The sequence below is a fragment of the Balaenoptera musculus genome, chromosome 2 (genome assembly GCF_009873245.2).
Source record: "Balaenoptera musculus isolate JJ_BM4_2016_0621 chromosome 2, mBalMus1.pri.v3, whole genome shotgun sequence".
In the NCBI taxonomy this organism is placed as follows: domain Eukaryota; kingdom Metazoa; phylum Chordata; class Mammalia; order Artiodactyla; family Balaenopteridae; genus Balaenoptera; species Balaenoptera musculus.
The window spans coordinates 37808365-37834033 of record NC_045786.1 but is presented as its reverse complement, the minus strand read 5'-3'; the positions used below and the strand labels follow the sequence as shown (position 1 = coordinate 37834033).

Below are 25669 nucleotides of genomic sequence, written 5' to 3'. Positions count from 1 at the left end.
GGGACAAACACAGCAGACTGTTTTGTGAAGAGCTTTTTAGTAGCTAAATATGGCACCATGTGTTCCGAGGGCAATATAAATTACAGTATGCAAAACATACCACTGGCTGAGGTAAAACACACTGTTCCTGCCTCACGTCACCATGAGGGGAAACACAGATACTTTTAAAAACATCTCACTTATTAAAAAAAGTGTCCCCTAGAAAGGCCTCCAAAGAGGGGTTGTGAGGCTCACCCTCCGCGGCGGGGCGTGTCGGGGTTGGAGGGGACCTGTGGCCACCCGCTCGGCTCCAGCCCAGCCGCCACGGCAGCCAGCAGCGCTCCCACCCCGCTACTGCTGGCCCAGAGCTTTGTCCAGGTTGCTCTTGATGGTGTCCAGGAAGTCCGAGGTGTTCAGGAAGTGCTCGTTCAGCTTCACACTGTCAAGAGAGCACCTGCACGTGAGGGCCGCTCCGGCCGGGCCCTCCCAGGGCAGAGCCTGAGCTCAGGCATCCGGACGGCAGCCCCCTCGTGCGGTCATGGGGAGGTCTATAGGCCAGAGGCTACCTAGAGCCAACTGTCAAGAGGCCACAGCAAACTCAGCAGGAACCCCGTAAGGCCTGTCTTTGCTTTTCCAGGTGAATGGGCAACTAGGTACAAGCTCTCTGGGGAGAAGCTGGGAGATGGGTGCAGCAGGGGATGGAAACATTCTGAGCAGCTAGCCTCAGGGATGGGGACCCACTCGCTGGGCCTGGTGTGAGGAGGCTGGCCCGAGCCATCCCCCAGGGCCATGGACCTGTCCTGCCCCTGGCAGCTAAGCCAACTCAGGAGGAGGCCTCTAAGAAGGACCCTGAGCTTCTTTCCACCTGACCCCGAGGTCCCAGAAGGCCAGCCCTGCCCTCTACCCCAGGCCACCCACTTGCTGAGGCCATGGATGCAGCCCGCCAGGTCCTTGGTCATGGCTCCACTCTCCACTGTCTCGACGCACACCTTCTCCAGGGTCTGGGCAAACCTGCAGGGGACAAGGCAGAGTGAGACCCCGGCTGTGCAGAGCCAGGGCCCAGAACCTGCCCAGAACCAGCTCAGGCCCTCCCTGTGCACTCACCTGATCAGGTCCTGGTTTCCATCCAACTTCCCCCGGTGCTCCAGGCCACGCGTCCAGGCAAAGATGCTGGCGATAGGGTTGGTGCTGGTAGGCCGGCCCTGGGGGAAGGGGTCGCAGGGGGATGAAGAGCCAACCAGCCAACAAGAGGGCCACCTGGACACAGCTGCCCACCTTTAGACTGACAGGACTGGGCCCGTGCTCCCAGCCCTCAGGGCCAGTGGGCTCGGGCCCCGGGGGCAGATGGACATGCGGCCACGGTCCTCGCACTCACCTTCTGGTGCTCCCGATAGTGGCGGGTGACCGTCCCATGAGCAGCCTCAGCCTCAATGGTCTTCCCATCCGGGCAGACCAGCACAGACGTCATCAGGCCAAGGGAGCCAAAGCCTGGAGAGTAGGAAGACCTCCTCTCAGTGCCGGCACCTTTCCTCAGGCCACTGGGGTTGAGCCCACCTGCCCTCCTGCTGTTGTAGCTGCTTCCTTGCTTATGTCTCCACCCACCCCCACCTATAACTGGGAGAACAGAGACTCTTTCAGGCTTGTCTACCCTTGTCCTGGGTCTCCAGGGCCCAGTACAGGGCAGAGGGGCACTCAGAGGTGGCTGTCATCAGCCTGTTAGCATAATTCTACATCCCCTACCTCCAGGTGCCCCTGAGTCTATGGGCCCCCAGGGCATAAGATCCCCCCAAATTCTGCCCACCCACCCTGGCTGGTGACCAGGAGGCTCATTCAAGCAGAAAGAATAAAGCCTGCAGCCAGCTATTTCACAGTGATCACTTTATCTGCTCTTTCAGGCCACTTTAAAGCTTTGTGATTTATTTCCAAGTTTTCCCAAATCCAGATGTCAACCTTTTCTGTGGCCAAGGTCTCCTAGTTTTCAAAAGCACCCCACAGCACCAAAATAAGAATTCTGAATGCCCAAGAAAGAAAAAGTGGGCAACTTCTAGAGGAAAATTATTTGTGTAAGAATTTTTGCTGTTGGGGCAGAGAAAGGGGGAATCCCTTCTCCATTTGCACCTGGGACCTTCACACTCACCAATCTCCATACACTTAAGGGTACCTTTCATGCCTTTCTCTTGTCTGCTAGGGCTTTTCATGCTCCCATCCTAGATGGGAACTGTTCTAGTGAGAGGATCACACCAAACTTTTCAAAATAAAGTCAAAGGTTTTTATAAAGCACTGAGACCCTCTGCCTTTTCAGCACAACCTGGCGTGGGCTTCACTTTTCTCCTTATCAGGAGCTAGACCTCGCCCCCTCTCACAGAGCCTGGTTTCTCTTCCACTCGCTATGGATACATGTTGCCTCCTCCCACTATCTTTCCTGCTCTCATTCCCAATACAATTGGGCTATTTCCTTCTGTTCTTCCCTAACGGCTTCACGCAGGCTTTCTGCTGCAACCCAACTTGTGTTTCAGGATGCTCTGGGGCCTGGGGGTTTGCCATCATCTCCAATATTCTCCTACATCCAAAAGGTTTACTGTGCAAAACAAATTCTCTGTAATTTAAAAAGCATCCGGTTGTGCTTACTCCCCTTTTTCTACTAGAGCCAAACCTAGTCCAAACCTGGAGCCAAGCAGAGTCACTTGGCCCTTTCATGGACAGGAACAACCTCAGGGCTAACACATCTAGCCCTTTAGGACCTGAATTCCTATGTCCTCCTTCCTCTGGAATGGCAGCCTTAGTAATACCCCAGTCCAAAGCTAACTTAGGATCCTTCCTCACTCAGACACCAGGGAGCCCCTGGCCCCTGCTGTCCACAGGAGACCCCGGAATGAGCAGGCAAGCCCCAGCCCTGCTGATCCACTAGAGAAATGTTCTCCCCAAAGGAGAAAATCCCCCCAGCTAGGGAAAAACAACAGTCCATCCCCGCAGGGAGCAGGTGCTGCCAGCGTACCCTGGGCCAGGATGTCTGACTGCACATCTCCGTCGTAGTTCTTGCAGGCCCACACAAAGCCGCCCGAAGACTTGAGGACCTGAGCCACCATGTCGTCAATGAGGCGGTGCTCGTACCAGATCTTATTCTTGTCGAACTCGGTCCTGTAGTGCCTGGGAGCAAAAGGGCCTGTTGTGGGGAGAGGGCGGGAGGCTGACAGGTTGGGGATCCCTCCCTGAGCCTCAGAGCTGAGACAGATGCACTGGGACAGCCATCTCCCTGGGTGGGTAAGGGCGGCTGAGGGGACAGGGAAGAAGGGCCATGGCGTCCCTGAGAAGTATTAAAGGGAGAGGCCATTACTTCTCAAAGATCTCCTGGAAGATGTCCTTGAAGCGCCCGTCATAGGCTTTCAGAATGGTGTTCTTGGTGCTCATGTAGAGTGGCCACTTCTTCTGGATGGCATACTGGAAGCAGCTGTGCGCAAAACCCGAGATGGACTGCAGGGAGAGAGAGGTCAGAGAGAGGTCCCTGGTGTAGTCCCCCAGGGCGGGCGCAGGCCCTGGGAACGGCATCCCTTCCCTCCACAGGACCCTCGCAGGCAGCCGGGGTTAACCCAGCCTCCCTGGAGTGAGCATCTGTTGTTTCTACTGGCCCAGCATCCCCCTCCCAATTTCTGGGAGGAAGTAGCCCCACCAACTGCTTTGGAAAGCTACCACCCTCCCCACTTCTTAGACCATATGGCTGGGGTGGGGCTAATGCCCTCAGCCCACCCGCCCATCTCTAGACTTGATAGTGTGTCCTGGGCTTATCCAATCAGAGCCCTTCCTCCCCTGGGCCTCCATGATTGGCTCAGAGATGGCCATGTGACCCAGGCCTGTACTTTTGCTAGAATCATGAGCAAAAAGGCTCTTTTCTAGGACTTCCCTGGTGGTCCAGTGGTTAAGACTCCGCACTTCCACTGCAGGGGGGCACGGGTTCCATCCCTGGTCCGGGAACTGAGATCCTGAATGCCACAGCGCAGCCAAGAAAAAAAGGGGGGGGCTCTTTTCTGATAGATAGGGTAGCCAGGCTGGCAGCGATAAGCCTGGAGCTACTGGTGGCCATTTCTTCACAGCCTGAGAATGAGCCCAACCACAGAGGAAAGGAAAGCCAAGAGATGGGGGTAGGGAGGGGAAGAAGTGCTTACCCAGTTTGCTGTAAGCCAAGAGCTGACAACCAATATGCCCCCAAAGACGCACCCGAGAGTGAGTGCAGGAATGGGGGGAAGCAGGAGCATCTGGCTGGGCAGGAGTGGGACAGCCCTCCACACCGGGCCCACTGCGGGGCCCTCTGAACACGCCTAAGATGCATCTGCTCTCAGGCCTCAGACCTTCAGGCCACCGATGCAGGAATAGTCAGAACCACCAACCCGATGTGGCCGGAGACAGAGACAGGTGTGGGGGAGGGAGCCGGGGAGCCGCTGCTCACCTCATCCGTGTTGTACATGCCCATGCCCACGCCACCGGCGGGGAAGTTGTACACCTCCCACTCCTTAGCGCCGCTGCCGTCCTTTGGGGTGAAGACGATCTTGAATGTGCCGGCCCGGTCAGCCACAAAGTCTGTGGCCTTGTACTGCAGAGGTGAGAGGATGGCTCAGGCCAAGTGCTCCAGATGCGGGACCCACGCCCTTGGAGCCCCACTCCCACCGTGGCCGACCTGGTCGCCGTGGGCGTGCCTGCCAATGGTGATGGGCTTGGTCCAGCCAGGGACGAGGCGTGGGATGTTTTTGCAGATGATGGGCTCCCGGAAGACAGTCCCCCCGAGGATGTTCCGGATGGTTCCATTGGGACTCTTCCACATCTTCTTCAGCTTGAACTCTATGAGGACAAAGATGAAGTGGCCCCACTGCGGCCCCCACCTTCCAACCAGAATTTGAACCCCAAGCAAGAACATAGCCAGATGGGGGTCCTAAAAATCATTTGGGGGGAAGCAGCAGAGTCTAGAGTGTGCACGTGGGCTCCCCAATCAGATTTCCTGGCTTCAAGGTCCAGCTGTGGCACCACCTCTGACTGTCAGCCTTAGGCAAGTGGCTGAACTTAAGCCATAAAATGAAATTGTTGATAAAACACCTGGCCTTTTGGGTTGTTGTGAGGATTAAATGCATGCATGTGTAAAGTACCTAGAACAGTGGCTGGCACATGGTAAGGGCTCTGTCAGTTATTATATATATATATATATATATATATATATATATATATACTTTTTTTTTTTTTTGGCTGCACCGGGTCTTAGTTGCGGCACGCAGGATCTTCGTTGCCACATGCAGGATCTTCAGTTGCAGCATGCAGGATCTTTAGTTGCGGCATGCATGTGGGATCTAGTTCCCTGACCAGGGATTGAACCTGGGCCCCCTGCATTGGGAGCATGGAGTCTTAGCTACTGGACCACCAGGGAAGTCCCCTCTGTCAGTTATTATTATTCCCACATCACACCTGGACTTAACTGTCTGATGAAGCTGGCAGTGTACGGCCTCACTCCAGACGCTCTGGTTCTGGCCCCAGCACTGCCACTCACTGCCGGGTTCAGCCTAAATTACTGACTGTGACCCTCTACTTCCTTGTCCATAAAGCGGGGATGTATAAATCTCAGGGTTCAGGAGAAATAAAAGAAAACCAGCTGAAAGAGCTTAGCACTAAAGTGATTCCATACCCTAAGGTTGGGAACAACCTGCATGACAGGAGGAGGCCTGCAGAGTTTGGAGATGTGTCTTGAAGGTTTCCTTCAGGCCCCTCATACTGCAGGAAGTGGGGAGACAGAACTCTGCAAGTTCTGAAACCACCCTTTCTTGAATTTCCCAAACCCGGATCCTTTACCCACACACTGGTGCCATTTCATGGAACCCTCGAGAGCAGCCCCCAGAACTGAGGACCAGCAGCCAGTCCAAGCCTGGGGGGGCACCTCTCTGAGACCGCTCCACGGCCACAGAGGCAGAGGGCAGACCTGCAGTGCCAAGACAGTGGCGGGACACAAGGGACGTTCCGAGGCTCTGAAGGACACAGGCCTGACACCCAGCACTACCCTGGACAGAGGGGGCCCCAGAGTCTCTCTGTAAACCTGCCTGCAAAGCAGTCCAGGAGGCCAGGGGGGCAGGCTGCCCAAAGAGGCTGTCCTCACTGTGACAGTGTCAGCATCAGCTTCCTCCTTCTCCTCTCTGTGACCGGTGACACCCACACTGGCCAGAGCCACACAGCACAGCAGAAACACCACCAGCCTGGGAGCAGGGGACACAGACCCTGGCCCCAGCTTTGCCACCCCCAACTGTGGAACTTAGGCCAGCCCTCAACCTCCCCTCCCCAGCCTCCTCCACAGGAACCTTGGAGGCTCCGCTGTGTGCTGGGCATTCGCAGGGAGACCAGGGTCACGTCCCAGCCCCCACTGTCCCAGCCGCCCGCCCCCGCGCCCCTCGCACCTTCCACACGGGCCTCGTCAGGGGTGATGGTGGCACACTTGACAGCCACGCTGTACTTCTGGGTGGCCAGCGCGGAGTCGATGGTGACCTGATCGCTGGTCTGGTCACGGTTTGGAAGCCCCAGGTCAAAATACTTGAGCTGGACGTCCACATGGGGCAGGATGAGCTAGAGACAGACAGCCGGGGCCTGGCATCAGCCCAGATGACTGACTCAGGGGCGTGTGGGGATGGTGGCAGGGGACACCCCGTCAGGGCGGGGAAGAGGAAAGGCCAGCGGAGGGCTGGCCAAAGCTGGCAAGAGGCCGGGGCTCTGGAGAGAGGCCGGCAGACCAGGCTGCAGCCCCTCGGAGGGCTCATCCCCTAGCATGAACCACAGCCCCCCTGCGGTGGCCCATCAGTTCAGCCAAACCCCAACTCCAAGTGCATCTAGGGTTCTCTATAAAGCGGGTTCCCTCTTCTTCCCCACTCAGAAGTGGTGATTCTCAACCTTCTTCTTGGGGACAGGCACATGGACAATGTGCTCTCCCAGGCAGACCCAGCCCACAGCGATTTCGGAGAAGCCAAGCAGCCACCCTGGGAACCGTCTGCCATGGTGGCTCAACATATCACTGTCCTCCAACAGACCCCACGCCACGACTCGCGATGACATCCTTGAACCGCTAAGGAAAGGTTAATGATGTGGTCCCCCCCCCGCACGCCGGCCCTGTTCCTCTTTCATCACTCCCTCAAGGAAGCACATATGAAGGCAAGAGATCAAGATGATATATTCAACTATACTCCATAAAAAATAAATTAAAAAAAGAAAGAAGAAACTCCCAAAGGATAGTCACTCATGCTGAAACACGAGTTTGTCTGAAAAAACAAAACAAACGAAAAAAAACAAAAAAACGACATGATACAGGGTCAGGCTTGAATGTGCACACATTTTTAAAAACATGCTGGCTTTGGCACCAGCATGTGACACAGATGGCTGAGGACAGTCCCCTGCCTGACGTCATAAGAGCCATGAGTGGTCTGGACATGACAGAAGGGTGTACGGAAGGGGAAAAACAGGACTGCTCCTGCCCACCAGGGTGACGGGTGAACCCTGGGGACCCAAAGTGGGGACTGAACACTGAGCCCGGCCGGCCATGTGGAAGGCCGCCCACTTCGGGAGGGAACTACCTTCTCCTTGATGAACTGCCAGATAATATGGGTCATCTCATCGCCGTCCATCTCCACCACTGGCTTCGCCACCTTGATCCTCTTGTTGGCATCTAGGACCAGACACACATAGCACATCACAGCCCTGGGGAGGCTGGTGGGGGAGCCCCTCTCCTCTCCGGCCTGACCCACCCTTCACCATGGAGGAAGGAGTGTCAGCCAGGGCCCAGCTGCCCAGCATTCACTCCCCCTCCTGCAGGAGCAGCTCCGGGACCACCCGGGGGAGCTGGATCCCCCATTGAGTCTGGCCAGCTGGGACTAGCCAGATGCCAGCCTGGCCAGTCAGATCCTTTCCCCTGGAGCCTGACAGCAGAGGAGACCAACACAGAGAATGAGAGCCAGCTGGGGTCACCTTGTCAAGCAGCAAGCCGGGCAGAGGTTGCCTTCGGCTGCTGCCACCCAGTTCCCCAGGGCAGCCCAGAATCCCCTCTTGTCCAATCCCTGCAATTCTATGAGCTACCCCGTGTCCTTCCAAAAACTTCCTCTAACTGTTGCTTGCAACCTGAGAGCCCGACTAACATGAAGTGAGGAGGGAAACTGTATAGATCCCCTCCCATGGGCCTGAGGGTGTACCACACCCTTCACATTTAATCCTCTGAACCACTCCCAAGGGGAGTACAGTAAGTCCCCTACATACGAACCCTCAAGTTGTGAACTTTCAAAGATGCGAACGTGTATTCGCACGTCCAGTCACGTAAGTTAGCTCATGTGTCTGGTGTACATTGTCACATGCTCGCATCCTCTACAAGTGGGTGTGCTTTTGTGTACTTTACTGTACAGTACTATATAGAGTGCAGTAGTACAGGATCTTTATTTCAAGCCCAGGATGTGAATGAGTGAAACTGCAGCTTGCCCTCCGTCTCCTATTGCTGACGGTCCTTCAGCTCTACCATCTCCCACCTCCTCTCCCTCCTCCAGTCAGTAACTTCTTGCCTGTTCACTCCATGCCAGCCCCTGGATGCCAGCTGTTGTACTGTACTACCGTACTTTTCAAGGTACTGTACTGCAAAATTAAAAATGTTTTATTTTTTGTGTTTGTTTGTTTTTTATGTATTATTTGTGTGAAAAGTATTATAAACCTATTACATTACAGTACTATATAGCCGATTTTGTTAGTTGGGTACCTAGGCTAACTTTCTTGGACTTATGAAAAATCGGACTTAGGAACACGCTCTCTGAACAGAACTCATTCATATGTAAGGGACTTACTGTATCATTATCTCCACTTTAAATGTGAGGAAATTAAGGCTCAGAGAGGTTGTCAGCTCACTGCCAAAGCTCACACAGCTTGAAAACAGCAGATCCAGGAAGATCCACACCTTCCTTGATGGGCACCTGGGAATGGAATGCAGAAGCCCTGATCCACGCAGGCTCAGGTTCGCCAGTTCTGCCAGAGATGCATCAAAGGACTGGACGAGTGACTGATCCAGGCCCAGGGAGATGGTGGAGGAGGAAACAGGAGCTGGTGGAGGCTCCTGAAGGAAAGTCTGACTCATGAGAAAAACCAACAGTCTGGGAAGTGAATTCCAAACAAAACTCAAGAAAATCGTCCATGGGACTTCCCTGGAGGTCCAGTGGTTATGACTCCGTGCTTCCAATGCAGGGGGCGCGTGTTCAATCCCCGGTCGGGGAACTGAGATCCCATATGCCGTGGGGCACGGATCAAAAAAAAAGAAAGAAAATGGCCCGTCCAATTTATCAGTGCAGGCTGCCGTGGGTGAGGCTTATTGACCCTTAACCTGCAGCAGGGGCACCCAAGCACCAGCATGTGCCTCTGGCCACAGCCTTGGAAGAAACAGCAGCTGCAGAGCACGGCAACAAGATCTATGTGAAACCTACAACCCCGCCTCAGTCACCCCAGGAAGTGTCACCTTCTGCTGAACCCCAGATGAAAGCAGGGCCCTGTCCCCAAAGGGGCCCTCCTCAGCCCTTACTTAGGGCCCATTTAGTCTTATGTTACACACAGTCCTTACAGATGTAGCTATGGGTCTTTCACCTCACCGAAGATTAGACACAGCAAATCAGAAGAGGGGACAGGATGAAAACCCCAAGTGACATCTGCTAGGCTGACAGCAAGGGACAGAAGCCTGTGAAAAGCAGGCCTAGAAAAATGAAGAAGCATGGCTACCTAGGCTCATGAAAACAAAAGTGACCAAAGCCCAAAAGACCCCAAACACATCACTGTCCTACGAAACACATCACTGCCATGACTCATGATGACATCCCGACCCACTAAGAAAAAGGTGAATTATGTGCAGCAGAATGACTCACTTTCCAAAGATGTGCAAACAGATTTTTTTTTTTTTTTTAATCTAAAAAGGAAGAAAAATGAGACCCAGGAAGCATGGCTTGTGTCAGGGTCAGGATAGGCCTCACCTGTGTCCCAGGGCCCTGGCTCAAGTGCAGCCTCTGGACGCCCCTGTGGGCCATAAGTAGAGAAGCAGAAAGCAAACACAGACTCAAAATATTTCATTCCCCAGAAAACATGGTGGACACGGCTGACACTGCTTCAGCTCTTCCCAAGATGCAGTGGGGACTTCGGACCCAAGCTACTGAATTCCTTCAGCATTTCTGGTCTAAAGCTTGAGTGGAAAGAGCTTTAGGACCTGCAGAAAGTCTGTTGGGCTGTTGCGAGCTAGCTTAGTTTTTAGGAGCATCTTCTATGAGTTAGTGTGATGACAGCCAATCAATTTTTTTTTTTTAATGTACCAGACCTACAGTAATTAAGTTCCCTAAGTACAGATCCATTTGGGGCCAGTCCTAAAGGGTTCAGCCTCAGCCTGGGCTCTGCTCAAGCTTTGGGCTTCAGGCCCAGCAGCTGGTGTCTTTGGACACCACACTCCTCGATGGGGGAGCTCAATATCAAGATCACAGCAGGCAGCCTTCCCAGCTGTGCATGCAGGTGTCAAACCCTCAGAGACCACAGAGCCCACTTACTTACAACCAGGTGCTAAGGGTAAGCACCCCTTCCTGAAACACCTAAACACAACAATGCCTGTCCTCAAAGAGTGAGTATGGAAGGGAAAACCTATCAGTAATGGAGAGAGCAAGCAGCGCTGTTATCAAAGTCAGGTGTGCAGCCTCCCTCAAAGCAACTTCCCAGAGGAGCTGGGGACTGGGGGTGGTGATAGCAGCAGAGGCTCATTTTGTTTGGACCAGGTCGTAGGTTTTTTTTAGTGTTGATTGGTGACCAAGGCTTAAAAATCAGGCAATTTCAACAACAACAAAAAAACAAATAACCTGATTAATAAATGGGCAAAGGACTTGAATAGATATTTCTCCAAAAATGGTCAATACGCTCATAAAAAGATGTTCAACGTCACTGATCATTAGGGAAATGCAAATCAAAACCGCAATGAGATACCACTTCACACCCATTAGGATAGCTACTATCAAAAAAACCCAAAAAACAAAAGACAAAAACACATAAAGTAACAAATGGTGGCGAGGATGTAAAGAAACTGGAACCCTTGTGCGTTGCTCGTGAGAATGTAAAATGGTGCAGTCACTATGGAAAACAGTATGATGGTTCCTCAAAAAAATTAAAAAATAATTAAAAGCAGGGTCTCAAAAAGATATTTGTATACACCCATGTTCATAACAATTATTCACAATAGCCAAGAGGTGGAAGCAACCCAAGTGTCCACCAACAGATGAATGGATAAACAAAATGTGATATGAACCTTCAAGAGGAGAATAGGACTCTGGGAACTAACCCAGGAAATTTAAGAAAAACTTTCCTCCAAAAAGTTAAACTATGTTCATGATTCCAAGTTTTTTTTCCAAAACTGGGCTCCCCACCACTTCAACATGGATATACTTGCTTTGAAACTAAAAAAGGAAGTGCTTCCATGTTTTAGTGATGGATCTGGACCTACCTCAATAGCTTTTGCCGCTTGTTCTTTTGTTTCAAACTCCACAAAGACAAATTCCCTTTGGATCACCAGTAGACTTATAATGCAGTATACTTATATAAACAACATCACCACCCTTCCCAAATACGTCGTTTGTTTGTTTGTTTTTTGAAGAAGATCTTTTAATTAAAAAAGCTTCTCTGTTATTTTTAATTACATGCATTATTACTTTCGGTAATTACAATGCAGTTAAACAGCAACAGAGACTTATTTAACCCATTCAGTCAAACTGTGGACCTCATAAGCTGTAACACCTAAAACAATTCTCTATCAGCATATGATAAAACCTTAGGGTGCTTGCTCCTGCGGACACTTTATGTATTACCCAAATACTTTTTCAATCCAGCTGTGATTAACATTTTTGGGAAATAACTCATGATAAATTAGAAACAGTATTAAATATGTAAGGATTTAATAACTGTATCACCTAAGCTTTTCACAATTCCTATACCTTACTCAGAAGGTCAATATATTTTAACTTGAATATTTTTTTTAATGTGCTATATACAGACAATGGGATCTTATTCAGCCTTAAAAAGGAAGGAATGCTGACACACTATACAACATGGAAGAACCGTGAGGGCATTCTGCTAAGTGAAACAAGCCAGTCACAAAAAAACAAATACTGTCTGATTCCACTTATATGAGGTACCTAGAGTGGTCAAAATTATAGAAGCAGAAAGAAGAATGGTGGTTTCCAAGGGCTGCAGGGGAGGAGAGGAAGGGGAGTTGTTTAATGGGTACAGAGTTTCAGTTCTGCAAGATGAAAAAGCTGCGGAGATCGCTGAACAACAATGTGAATGTATTTTACACTGCTGAACTGCACACATAAAAATGATTAAGATGGAAATTTTTGTTATGCATTTTTTACCACAATAAAAAATAAGAAATTGGGGCTTCCCTGGTGGCGCAGTGGTTGGGAATCTGCCTGCTAATGCGGGGGACGCGGGTTCGAGCCCTGGTCTGGGAGGATCCCACATGCCGCGGAGCGGCTGGGCCCGTGAGCCACAACTACTGAGCCTGCGCGTCTGGAGCCTGTGCCCCGCAACGGGAGGGGCCGCGATAGCGAAAGGCCCGCGCACCGCGATGAAGAGCGGTCCCCGCACCGCGACGAAGAGTGGCCCCCACTTGCCGCAACTAGAGAAAGCCCTCGCACGAACCGAAGACCCAGCACAGCCAAAAATAAATAAATAAATAAAAATAAAAGTAGCTATAAAAAAAAAAAAAAAAAAAAAAAAAAAAAAAAAAAAAAAGAAATTTAAAAAATATTTAATGTTTAATTTAAACCAGTTCCCCCACAAAAAAAAAAAAAAAAAAAAAAAAACTGAGAAGATTTTACATAAAAATCCAGTCCCTCTTGAAGAATGAGTCGCTTCGTCCCACTGAGTCCGCGCTCACTCCTGGCAAGGATGAAGGATGGGCTGGTATGAGGACAGCCTCTTGCTCCATTCCAGGCCTGCCACGTGCCCTCCAGAGTGCCCCAAGGCATCGGAGTTTGAGACCTTGTCTGTTGTTTAGCCACTATGGTGGAGACACCCACACCGTCTGCCCCTCTCTGGGAGACAAGAGGTGACAGGTGACCTGAAATCCAAAGAACAGTGGCTGGGCCTCCCTGAAGGCCTCCTAGGGACAGCCACCATGAAATCTTCAGATGACAGGCTGCACAAACACTGTCCTCTTGGCCAGGGTGTGGGATGGAATTACATCAGTCACAAGAGGCCCATTAGGCCAACTCCTAGCACCGAACACCAAGTAAGGATTTCAAAACCCATCCCCAGGGACTTCCCTGGTGATGCAGTGGATAAGACTCCACGCTCCCAATGCAGGGGGCCCAGGTTTGATCCTTGGTCAGGGAACTAGATCCCACATGCATGCTGTGGCTAAGAGTTTGCATGCCACAACTAAGGAGCCTGCATGCCGCAACTAAGGAGCCCTGGAACCGCAACTAAGGAGCCCACCTGCCGCAACTAAGACCCGGCACCACCAAATATGTAAATATTAAAAAATAAAAACAAAAAAAAAACCCATCCCGGTTTCAGTATCTACTTGCTGCTCAAGTAAGTAGACCTAGCCTCCAGGCCAGAGGTCCCTCCCAAGACAGCCACCCCTCCACCCTCCTGTCTACTTAACTGAACTGCTTTCATCACATTCCTACCCATGCTGCTGCCAGCAGAAGAGAGGCTGCTCAGCCAGCATGGCCCAGAAGAATGTGGGGGGAAGCCCCCAATTCCAGAGGGCTCAAGAAGGCAGGGCAGCAGTTCTGGAAGAGGCTCTAGTATTTTCTTTGGTGTCATCCTTCACTCCTCCCTTTCTCTCACACCCACATCAAAACCATCAAAAAAAACTCTACTGGCTCTTCCGTCAAAATTCATCCAGAATCCACCCACCCCAGTACCGCCACCAAGGTCAAAGCCACCATGCTGGGCTTCCCTGGTGGCGCAGTGGTTGAGAATCTGCCTGCCGGTGCAGGGGACACAGGTTCGAGCCCTGGTCTGGGGGGATCCCACATGCTGCGGAGCAACTAGGCCCGTGAGCCACAACTACTGAGCCTGCGCGACTGGAGCCTGTGCTCCGCAACAAGAGAGGCCGCGATAGTGAGAGGCCCGTGCACTGCGATGAAGAGTGGCCCCCGCTTGCCACAACTAGAGAAAGCCCTCGCACAGAAACGAAGACCCAACACAGCCAGAAATAAATAAATAAATAAAAATGTAAAATAATACATACACTTTATAACGTGAGGTGTTTTTTTTTTTAATTATTTATTTATTTATTTATTTTATTTTTATTTATGGCTGTGTTGGGTCTTCGTTTCTGTGCGAGGGCTTTCTCTAGTTGCGGCAAGCGGGGGCCACTCTTCATCGCGGTGCGCGGGCCTCTCACTATCGCGGCCTCTCTTGTTGCGGAGCACAGGCTCCAGACGCGCAGGCTCAGTAGTTGTGGCTCACGGGCCTAGTTGCTCCGCGGCATGTGGGATCTTCCCAGACCAGGGCTTGAACCCGTGTCCCCTGCATCGGCAGGCAGATTCTCAACCACTGCGCCACCAGGGAAGCCCAGACATACACTTTATAAAAATAAAAAAAAAAAAAGCCACCATGCTCTCTTGCCAGATTCTGACTAGGGCCTCCTACCAGGTCCCTGAAGCCAGAATGCTCCTGTTAAAATGTAAATCAGGCCACAACACTCCTCTCAAAACCCTGCAAAGCCGCCTCTTTCACTCAGAGAAGGCCAAAATCCTCAAAAATGGCCTACAAGCCCCCCATGACCTCCACTGCCTGACCTCATGTCCCATCAATCGCCTTCGTGCACTCTGAGCCAGCCTTACTTTCTGCTTCTCCAACAAGCAAAGGTGCCCTCCTGCATCGTGACCTTGGCACCTGCAGCCCTCTCTTCCCCTGAACAGTAAATGGCCTGCTTCCTTCACTCCCTCAGTACTTCATTCAGTGGGGTCTTTTCTGGCAGCCCTACCCAAACTTTCACCCACACCTTCCTTGCTTATTTGTTCTCCTTAGCTCTTGTCTACTGTCTGTCCCCACATTAGAATTTAAGTTCCATAAGGGCAGAAACCTTTGTCTCTTATTCCCAGCTCTGTCCCCAGAGTGTCCCTGGCACAGTGCCTGGCACATAGTAGAAGCACAATATTTGTTGAATCCATGAATGAATGTCAAGTTATGGTCAATTCAATCTGTGGTAAGGACTGCTCTGCCATAACCTCCTCTTTGGATGAAAAGTACTCCCTCCCCTCCCCCATCCTGGGATGCATTACCACACAGAGGCCAGTGAGTCCTCACCACAAAACTGCACCAGACCATCACAAATGTACATGGGTGGCATCTCTGCCAGTCAATGGGTTTCCTGTCCTGGAGTAGCTCACAGTTTATCATGTGTTAATATTTGCAATCTGCTGGCATTTTAAACATGGTTTACAGAAGTGTAAACTCCAGGGCAGGCCACAGAGGCTGGCTTCCAGTAATCAGACAGCAGTGTCCAGCACCCCATCCTGGAATCAGTGAAAGAGGCCTCAGCCTCACATAAAGGATCTGGAGGCAGGCCCCAAGCCTTTCTAGAGGCTTTTCCTCAAAACCTACTGGGCCTAAACACGACCACCCAAAAATAGCTCTGATGGGATAGCTGTGGTCTTATATGATGTGGATGAAACAAGTCTCAGTGGAGAACACACAACTCTACTGGTAGGTCTGCAAAACTGAACAATCACTAAATAATTTCCTCTGGAATCTAAGAGTGCAGGCAAATCACCAAGATCTGAAAAGTTAAGGGACAGGGTGAGGAAATGAAGAAGTTCCCAGACTAGGAGTTGAGCCAAGGAAGGATAGATAATTCTCCCACTGAGCAGTCTCCCTCACTTCCCCAAACTAACTTATCAGAACCACCACCAGCAGTCGCTGGAGGCCTATAAATTGCAAAACTAGAAGGAGACACATGTGGGAATTACCTGGCAGCAAAAACACAAGAGTATTTTAGCCAAAGCATATTCTTTCCTTGTCATCAAGGGGAATGCCAAGTATTCTGTCTCCAGCAGTGTTGCCAAGTAACAAGCTAGCAGAGGTCACAATTGTACAGTCTCATGTCCAACTCAAACACCAGGCGTTCTCCTCATTAATTACCAACCCCACTTGGGGGCTTCTGGAAGGACCTGCAACTGACTGCTCTTTTCATGTGTTATCAAAATTCAGTCCTTAAAAGGGGCTTTTCCTGTTTGTGTGGGGTTTTTTGGTTTCTTTTTTTACCATCAGTGCAGAAAAAAAAAAAGGGAGAATTGGAGAATGTATCTAACTTCCACCATATTTTGCTGAAGGTGGTGCCATATGGGAAACTTTTTTGGGGACTAGGGACACTTAGAACCTCGAGTTGCAGGGCCGACTCCTTAGAGATAAATCCCATGAGTAGAAAAACAGAAATGCCCCTTTCTCCTTGAAAGGGGAGGTGGGGTGCTGGGGCTCTTCTCAGCTCTGGTCAGCTGCTCCCACACTAGGTTAAAGATTACCTACTCTAGCAGTAAGACCAGCTTGCCTGGGCCCCACCCCCTCCTCCTCACTCGAAAGAGCTGCTGGCCAGGTCAGGATAGGGGTTTCCGTGGCAACAGGCATTCGACAGAGCCAAGGGACCTACATTGTTCCCTGTCTCTCGTAGCTGGCGATGGAGAGTCAGGGGGCCGACCAATGCCAGACCCGGCAGCCTGCCTTGGTAATGGAAGTTCAGGCTAAGTCTTGCTTATTATGCCCTGCTTATTAAGACTATTGTCTTCTCTCCTAAGCAGGAAACTAAGGGTATCACAGAAGCTGTGACGAACGATTTGGGAAAGTGACATTTTGGCGGGGCTGCCAGGTCTTCCCAGTCGGGTGAGCGGGGCAGGGCCAAGGAGCAGCTCAGGAGCGGGCTGGCGAGAAGAGGCAGGTCAAACCAAGGAGAAGCCCCAGGATGGAGCTTCAAGTGCGTCGACAAAGAAAATGGGGGCGTCCAAAGCGAAAATAAAAAGGAGGCTCCTCCAACTGTCGCGTAAAAGGCTCCAAAAATAGCTGACGAGGGCCTGACAGCGAGGAGGGATCACTGCGCGGCCGGGTGAGAAGGCAGGGGAAGTGGATACCTCCTCCTTCCCCTCCTTTGTCTGAGCAGGGACCGCGCCGGGACCCTCCCTCTCTCGCGTGGAGCGGGCCAGGCGCTCCAGCACCCACTCGGTTGCTTTGTCTCCCTCCAGGGTCGCAGGGCGGGCAGAATACCCTCCGAGCCCGGCATACCCCCCGCACCCACTGCAGGAAAATCTGAGGGCGCGGGGCAGCAGGGCCGGCATCGCCCGGGCCACCAGTTGCCACCTTCCTTCAAGTCCTCCCCCCTCCCCCCGCGACCGGCACGGCCTGGAAGGTGGGGCAGGGGAGCACGTCCCCGTCCACCGGCTCTTTGTGTGCCCTACCCCGCCGTCCCCGGCTCGCGAGCGTCCCGGGTCGCACTCGCTGGTCCCCGCCCGGAAGGACGCCACGTCGCGGTGCCAGGCGCGCACCCCGCCCGGACCCTCCTCGTGGCACTCACAGTGGCGCCGCGGCTGCTCTTGCAAGTTGGGGGCTGTCAAGGCTGCCGGCGCCCAGGCCGGCCCGGAACCGGAGGCTCTACAGAGCAAGCGTACAACCCGCAGGTAACCAGCCATCCCGAGCGGGTGGGGGGTGTCGGACTGGCCGGCGAGCGAGCGAACGAACCGGGGTAGGCGAGATCCGAGCGCCGGCCACTGCTCCCCGCTGCCTGGCGGCGGGCTACCGAGGCCTGCCAAGCGCGGGCTGAGCGGGCAGGGCCGGGGCGGGACTGCCGGGGCCCGCCACCCTATTGGGCCTCTCCGGGAGGAGGCGGGGCCGGGAGGGGCCGGACTCCTCCTTGGGCCCTGCACCAGCCCTGACCCCGCCCCCGCGCCCGGCGCGCGCTTCCCAGGGCACCGCGGAAAGCTCAGCTCTACTGAAGCGAGAGAGGAGTGAGACCCACCGGGACCCGGGAGCCGGGGGTGGGAACTGGAGGATTAGGGGAGCCGTTAGCGAGGAAAAACCCTCTCTCCAGGATGCCCTATTTAAACCAGAGTGTCAATTGCTGACACATCAGCTTAAGCCCCCAAAGGCAAATCTGAACAAACTCCTGCGTCCTTCGCGTTGGCTGGGCTGAAACTCCAAGGCGCATTAACCAGTGCGCGTTCCGCGTTTTTGAACTAAGACCGTGGTCACCTCGGGTCTCCTCAAATTCGCTCTCAGATCCTCCTATCCCCTCCACGCGTTAGGTAGACTGACCCGAGTCAAGAGTTGAAATCCCTCTGCTTCTCACCAGAATGTCAAGCAGCTAGTCCTCGAAGTCATTCAGCGTAGCCAGAGTCTGTTTCCTCCTTTCCGAGATGGGAACTATAACAGCAACAGGGCTGCCAGGAGACTTGGGTGAAATAACGTGTGTTAAAGACTTGGGACACACCCTGTGCTCAACGACAACCAACGATGCTTGTCAGACAGTATTCAGGCAAACGGTTCCATTTTTTGCCTGCTTTCATACAAAAGACAATACTGATTGGTTCTTCCATAAACAACCAGTCTCTCTCTCTCTCTCTTCACTCATCTTCTTGAAATGAGACACCAGTTGGGGCTGGGTTTTATTTAGAAAAATCTGACCCCAGCCCCCCACTTTCCCAGCTACACTGACTCACTCGAATGCTAGCCACCTCTTTCTGCCTTGTGTTCCCAGCTCTCCCCTTCATTGCCTCAGAGTCAACGTTGCCAGGTGGAGCTGGGCCAGGAAAGTGACCTTGGATTACTGACTTCAAAGCTTCCTTCTCCCTGTCTCAGCCAGGCAAAGCTACTACTTTGGCCCAGAGATCTAGTAGACTGGGCCCAAGGGGAGGCTGTTCTGAGGCCACCCCCAAAGTCTGAGGCCTCATTCAAAGGCCTAACCTTGAGCCAGCATGTCCTAGAATGACCCATTATCCCTTTCATTCTGTTCCAATTCTCTTGCTCAAAACACAAGCAGAAGGACTTCCCTGGTGGCACAGTGGTTAAGAATCCGCCTGCCAATGCAGGGGACACATGTTCGATCCCTGGTCTGGGAAGATCCCACATGCTGCGGAGCAACTAAGCCCATGTGTCACAACTACTAAGCCTGTGCTCTAGAGCCTGCAAGCCACAACTACTGAGCCCACACGCCACAACTACTGAAGCTCGTGCGCCTAGAGCCCATGCTCCACAACAAGAGAAGCCACCACAATGAGAAGCCCACGCACCACAACGAAGAGTAGTCCCCACTTGCTGCAACTAGAGAAAGCCTGCACGCAGCAACGAAGACCCAACACAGCCAAAAAACAAAACAAAACATTAAAAAAAAACAAAACACAAGCAGAGACCATGGAAACCTCTGGTATTTGGCTTTCATGCCATCCTAGTGTTATCAGGTACCAGGGCCTCGGTGTCTATACCTATAAACTGGGAGGATGACTGCTCCCCCAGGCTCCTTTTGGCCCAAACAATCAGATTCTGTTATGTATGACAACTACCTATACTGCCACTTCTGAAATGGTCATAAAGAAATTGCTCTCCACCCCCAGGGGCTCATTTGTTTCTCTGTATGGTGGACCAAGGTGTCAGAGGCCTGGCAAGAGGCAATACTAGAGCCTCAGTGTGTTCCAGAGTCTGGCCTTCACCTGCAGAGGGATCAGGGTGGCAGCACATGGGTCCTTTGCAAGCACAGCAGCAGCCCAGGACAGTCAAGGCAAAATCTTCCCATTAAACTGCTCTCACTGCCCACCTCCCAGGGCTCCAGCTCCATGCCAGCCTTCCTCATGCAGTATCTATTTGGTGAGGCAGCTGGTGTCAGCTCCATTGGCTCAGAGGGGTTAGGACACTTGCTCAAAGTCACACAGCTAGGAAGTAGCAGAACTCTAGTTCATACTCATATACCTGGCTAATAGTCCATCATTCTTTTAAGGAGGAAGAATAGGAACCAGAGCCCCTATTTATTGTACTTCTTTGGAATTTTTTGTGGTGATAACTGCTGGCCCTGAAAGCCACCTGAGAGAAAGGTGATATTTAAAGGAAAGGTGCCTGTATCCTCCTTTGGGGTCAGCAGATTTGGAAACTCTCACCCTCACAGATTTTATTTATTTATTTATTTATAATTTGTGGCCACGCACAGAATGTGGGATCTTAGTTCCCTGACCAGGGATCGAACCCATGCCCCCTGCATTGGAAGCATGGAGTCTTAACCACTGGCCTGCCAGGGAAGTCCCCTTACATATTTTAAATCAAACCTCAATTAGTTACTGAGTCTACGTCATGTGCAAGTTCCCCGTGGAGGCACAGAAATGCATATCACTCAGTCTCTACCGTCTGGGAGCCACAAATCACCACAAACCAGGCACAAGGGGAAAGTGTCCCAGGAGGAGTTTAGATGACACATTAGGCATCTGGCAAAGAGAAAATCACCTCTGATGGGGGAGACCCCGATGAGCTCAGGGCAGGAACATCCATCAAGTGTGTTCTCACGGATCTTTAAGATGTGGAAGGAGGCTGACCATGCAGACACGAGTAGAGTGAGGGCCTTGCACTTCACCCAGGTGGACACACCAGGACATTAGTTTCGTGCTATGTTTGTAGGCAGGGAGTAACATCTGGTAACATCTGGCACAGCAGTGAGGGGATGTCAGACAGTGGAGAATCAGGCCTGGGGAAGGGAGGCCAGGGTTCTTGAACCAGAGAGACTTGACACGGGGTCCTGGCAGGACCCTCAAGAAGGTGCAAGAGTGCAGAGGCGGTGTAGAGATGGCATCTGCAGGAACTGCAGCTAGCTGGACGGGGGAGGAGTCACAGTGACTCAGACTTCCATCCCTGGGGCTGGGAGAATGGTGATGCCATTATTAGAAATCAAAAGATGGGAGGGAGGACGGTTGAGGGGGAGGTGTTGATAGAGCTATTTATGGTCATCTCTAAACTGATTTCCCTGCCAGTAGTCAGTCTGTGCTCCCTCCCCCTCCCATCAGCCCTCCCCGATGCTTCCAGAGCTGTCGCCCTGAAGCACAGCCCTGAGCAGTCACTCCACAGCTCAGATAGTAAAGTAGCTCTCCACTGCCTGATACAATAAAATCTGAATAGCTTATAACATTTCATGGCCTTCACCTACCCCCCCCCCCGCCCAGTTACTATTCCCTCTCCACAAGAACCCTAAATTTAGCCATTCCCCTGAGTAGTCCTTGACTCTGAGCAGTTGCACTGTCCCTTCCTTCCATCAAGTGGGTTCTTTCCACTCCCCATTGCCAGACCCAACTCATCCTTGAAGGCCAAGTACAAGTTCACCTTCTCAAGCCTGCACTGGGGGTGGGGATAAAGGGGGGGGTATAGCATTCATTTACACTTGAATCATCACGAAAGGTAAACAGACCCCCCCCAATAAAAGAACACAAACTACTACTATGATTTTTTTTTTAATAAATTTATTTATTTTATTTATTTACTTTTGGCGGCGTTGGGTCTTTGTTGCTGTGCGCAGGCTTTCTCTAGTTGTGGCGAGCGGCGACTACTCTTCGTTGCGGTGCGCGGGCTTCTCATTGCGGAGGCTTCTCTTGTTGCGGAGCACGGGCTCTAGGTGCGCGGGCTTCAGTAGTTGTGGCACGTGGGCTCAGTAGTTGTGGCTCGCAGGCTCTAGAGCACAGCCTCAGTAGTTGTGGTGCATGGATTTAGTTGCTCTGCGGCATGTGGGTTCTTCCCAGACCAGAGCTCGAATCCGCGTCTCCTGCATTGGCAGGCAGATTCTTAACCACTGCGCCACCAGGGAAGCCCTACTACTCTGATTTTAACTTTGTAAAATAAATCTATGGACAGTAACAGGCGGGGTCCAGAAACAAATTTGGAAGATTTTAAAACACTATTTAGGGAATTCCCTGGTGGTCCAATGGTTAGGACTCCTCACTTCCACTGCAGGGGGCACGGGTTCGATCCCTGGTCAGGGAACAAAGATCCTACATGCATGGCCAAATAAATAAATAAAACTTTATTAAATTTTGTGAAATTTTCTCTTAGGTTGCTTAAGTTAATTAATCCTCAAGATTCCTAATAAAACTAGAGATCCAAAGTTGGAAGAAGGGGAAATGATTGAAAGGGATTAAAAAGAACTAGAGGCAACATTACCATCTTGGTAACAGATTCCCAGAGTATAAAGCTTTCTCCCTGTTTGTGGAAGTCTTAAGTTTTTTGGCCGCATGGCATGAGGGATCTTAGTTCCCAGACCAGGGATGGAACCCGCACCCCCTACAGTGGAAGGGCAGAGTCTTGACCTCTGGACCGCCAGGAAAGTCCTGTGGAAGTCTTTTGTCGTGATTGTCTCATGCCTGGGCAAGTCACTTAACTTCTCTGAGCCTCAGTTTCTTCAACTGCAAATGGAGATAATAAAAATCCCTACTCCTAGCAGTTATTAGGATTAAATAAATTCATGCAGATAAAATGCTTTGAATGGTGCCTGGCACACATAGGAGAAGCCTGGCCATAGTGTTAATATTATCTGTTCATTCACATCCACTCCACACCAGTTTACTGAGCTCCTATGACATGACAGGTGTGACCCAGGGATGGACAAGAGGGCACATTCTATTCCTGAGAGGACCAGAGCCCAGTGAGGGTATCCGGAAGATGGAGATATGAACAGATCATTTCAAAATATCGTTGCTGTGGCTGGATGGAGTGTTGGTAGTACAGTCTCTTTGGAGGGCAATTTAGTAGCATCCATCCTATTATAAAGTGCACATAATTCTTCATCCGGAAATTCCACTCTGAGAGACTGACAGCATAGAAATACTTACCAAATTGTACAGACACGTAAGTGCAAGGTGTTCACTGCAGCACTGTTTGTAATAGGGAAAAATTGGGAATGACCTAAATGTCCATTGTCATTAAGAATGAGGTAAATATTTGCTGATACAGAAAAATGCATTGGGGGACTTCCCTGGCGGTCCAGTGGTTAAGACTCTGCGTGGTTAAGACTCAAATAAAAAAGAAAAAGAAAAATGCATTGTGATATATTAAGTGAAAATAGAAAGTTGCAGAGAAATATCTTAGCATACATACATACATATATATGAAAAATTAAAGGCACAGAAACCTAAGAGGGTATGGGAGTGGGGTATAGTGGGAGACTCTCAATTTCTACTTTATGCAATTCTGTGGGGTTGAACATTATATAACAAGCATCTATTACTTTTGTAACCAGATAAAGAACAATCAAGATATATATAGATACAGATAGGTAGATAGATAGTTTTTTTTTTTTTAAACAAACTGTCACAGTCGTTCATGTGCTGTGCAGAGTGTCCCCTGTCCCAGCACCATTCACTCTGGTGGCTTCTTTTAAATTGAGGCTTTTCCTCTCGCGTTCTTTCCGTCCTTGGGGAAAACGAAGGGTTAAAGGGGCTGGGGGAGGGGAAGAGGAAGTGAGGTAAGGGAAAGAGGGGTGAGGGCCCCTTGGGTACCAGCTGCGGTGCTGCGCTGGCCACGCCCCCGCAGCTCTGGCTCCGGCTGGAAGCAGCCGCCCCAGGTGCTCGAGAGGAGGCCGCTGGGCTGTTTCTGCGGACTCGGGAGGACGAAAGATCAGAACTTAATGAATGTAAAGTTAGGTGGAGGTTAGGACAAGATGCTGCGACCTAGAGCAACCGACGGTTCTCAGAGTGTGGTCCGCGGACCCTGGGGGAGGAGGGGCACCACGAGATCTAAATAATTTTCGTAATACTAAGAAGTCACTTGCCTTTCTCACTGTGTTAACATTTGCCCAAATGGTGCAAAAGCAACGGTGGGGAAAACCGCTTATACCTTACCCTGAATCATGGCAGAGGCACCAAACTATACTAGTAGTGATTTTATTGCTCACCATCATGCACTCTTTTTTTTTTTTTAAGTCTATTAATACGATATAAATATTATATATAAATAAAGCAGTAAAAATTAATAATTTGATTAAATCATAACTCTTGGGTATACATCTTTCTAATATCCTATATAATAAAAATGGAAGTACATACAAAGCACTTGTGCTGCAGACCCTGGTAAGATGGTTGTCTCCTGGAAAAGCACTGAGAAAGAACGGGAGTGCTTTATTTGAGCTGTGAGTTGAAGCAGCTGCTTTCTTCACAGAACATTTCAACTGAAAAGAACAACCGATATAGAAGCCATTCGGACTCAAATATTTGGCAGATATTTTCTCAAAAATGCATGAAATGAGCCAGTCACTTCAAGGAAGTAGCTTATAGTATCTGTTACCAATGATTTTTTATATTGGAGCTTTCAAGGGAAAACTAAAATTTTGGAAACCTTGTATATACCCTCAGTTTGAGAACTTCTCAATTCTTTTTTTTTTTTTTAATATTTATTTATGTATTTATTTGGCTGCGCTGGGTTGTGGCACCACGGGATTTTCATTGGCGTATGCGGCATCTTTAGTTGAGGCATGCAGACTCTTAGTTGCGGCATGCATGTGGGATCTAGTTCTCTGACCTGGGATCAAACCCCGGCCCCCTGCATTGGGAGCACGGAGTCTTAACCACTGGACCACCAGGGAAGTCCCAGCTTCCCAATTCTTCATGATGTTTCTAATGAGATTATATGGTCTATACCAAATGTGATTTTTTTTCATATTGTGTAATGAAATGTGTCAACTTTTGAAAGATCTGCATAACTCAGCCAGTATTTTCTAAATGACCAATGAATGATGGTAAAAAGTTATGCATGGGTAAGAGACCTATTCCAGAATGGATTTGAATGTGAGGCATTTGAATGTAACAGAGTAGGAAAGGCATATTGGTGTTGTTTCAGATTCCACATTGCAATTAACCTTTGAGAAAGTATCACTTGTACATTTTGTTATTGTAAGTGAATACCATGGGTCAGGCCTTGCCCAGTCTCAGTGACCGGGAAACAGGGGTTGGGCAGTGGCCCAAGCTGGGATGCCCCCCCTAAAAAAAGGCCACTGGGGCCTCAACCCAGCTCAGCCCATGCAGGTCAGGGAGCCCCTGGTGATGCACCGCACCGCCCCCCCTCCCAGGCCCAGACCATGGTGCAGGTCTGGTACATGGAGGAGTCCCAAGATGACCTGAGGTGGCCCCCTGGCCTGGAGCCCAGCTGCCCAGTCCTCCTGGAGCAGCTGCACCAGCTTGGAGTCCTTTACTGGAAGCTGACAAGTATGAGAATGATCCAGAATTAGACTACTCTTGGTGGACATAGTAAACATATGCAAAGATAAATTTCCAAATTATGAAGAAAAGGTTAAGATGTTTTGTTGGGAGCATTTGTACTCGGATGTAAAATTTGCTACATCTTGGATGGCAGTGGATACTTTGATGAAAGAGATAAAGAGGACTTCAGATTTTCATGGAGAAAGGAAACATGATAACTCATCCTGCAGGAGTTTATCACTGCTTCACACTGGATGAAAAGAACTATGTGACAGCTGTGTGGATGTTTGTGGGAGAAACAGTGTGGACTGCATACAACCAGTCGGCTGACCATTTCCACTCTCAAGGACAGGACGTGAAATTTTGGGCATGAACAGCAAGAGGTACTCCCTGAGGCCTAGCACACTCCTTGTAAAGATCCTAAACATGATAACTGAGCAGAAAATCATTTACTCTTTGCTTTTATATTATAG

The 25669-nt window shown here is 50.7% G+C and overlaps 1 protein-coding gene and 1 pseudogene across 4 annotated transcripts; one reads left to right on the top strand and one right to left on the bottom strand.

Moving 5' to 3' along the window:
- Positions 1 to 18: 18 nt before the first annotated feature.
- On the bottom strand, positions 19 to 18417 carry IDH2 (isocitrate dehydrogenase (NADP(+)) 2). Of its 4 annotated transcripts, none has more exons than XM_036845061.1 (11): positions 18332 to 18417; positions 7566 to 7657; positions 6402 to 6567; positions 4649 to 4809; positions 4421 to 4564; positions 3314 to 3450; positions 2975 to 3126; positions 1355 to 1467; positions 1084 to 1181; positions 898 to 990; positions 19 to 418 (listed from the first exon to the last, which is right to left on the bottom strand). In XM_036845061.1, the coding sequence occupies exons 2-11, from the start codon at positions 7614 to 7616 to the stop codon at positions 331 to 333; spliced, it is 1203 nt and encodes a 400-aa protein (XP_036700956.1). In that variant the 5' UTR covers positions 7617 to 7657; positions 18332 to 18417; the 3' UTR covers positions 19 to 330. The 4 variants fall into 4 exon arrangements, with proteins under 4 accessions (XP_036700956.1, XP_036700955.1, XP_036700954.1 ...); XM_036845060.1 differs by having other exon boundaries at positions 18298 to 18390; XM_036845059.1 differs by lacking the exon at positions 18332 to 18417 and adding an exon at positions 17561 to 17797.
- A 6639-nt stretch (positions 18418 to 25056) lies between these two features.
- The window catches only part of LOC118891347, a 30079-nt pseudogene continuing 29466 nt past the window's right edge, over positions 25057 to 25669 (top strand).

Coding starts and splice junctions, on each gene's coding strand:
- IDH2 (XM_036845059.1), bottom strand. CDS start 17,675: ATGGCTGGTTACCTGCGGGTTGTACGCTTGCTCTGTAGAGCCTCCGGT. Junction 6,568..7,565: donor GGCAGTTCATCAAGGAGAAG/GTAGTTCCCTCC, acceptor GTCTGTCTCTAG/CTCATCCTGCCCCATGTGGA. Junction 1,468..2,974: donor GTCAGACATCCTGGCCCAGG/GTACGCTGGCAG, acceptor CCTACTCTCCAG/GCTTTGGCTCCCTTGGCCTG.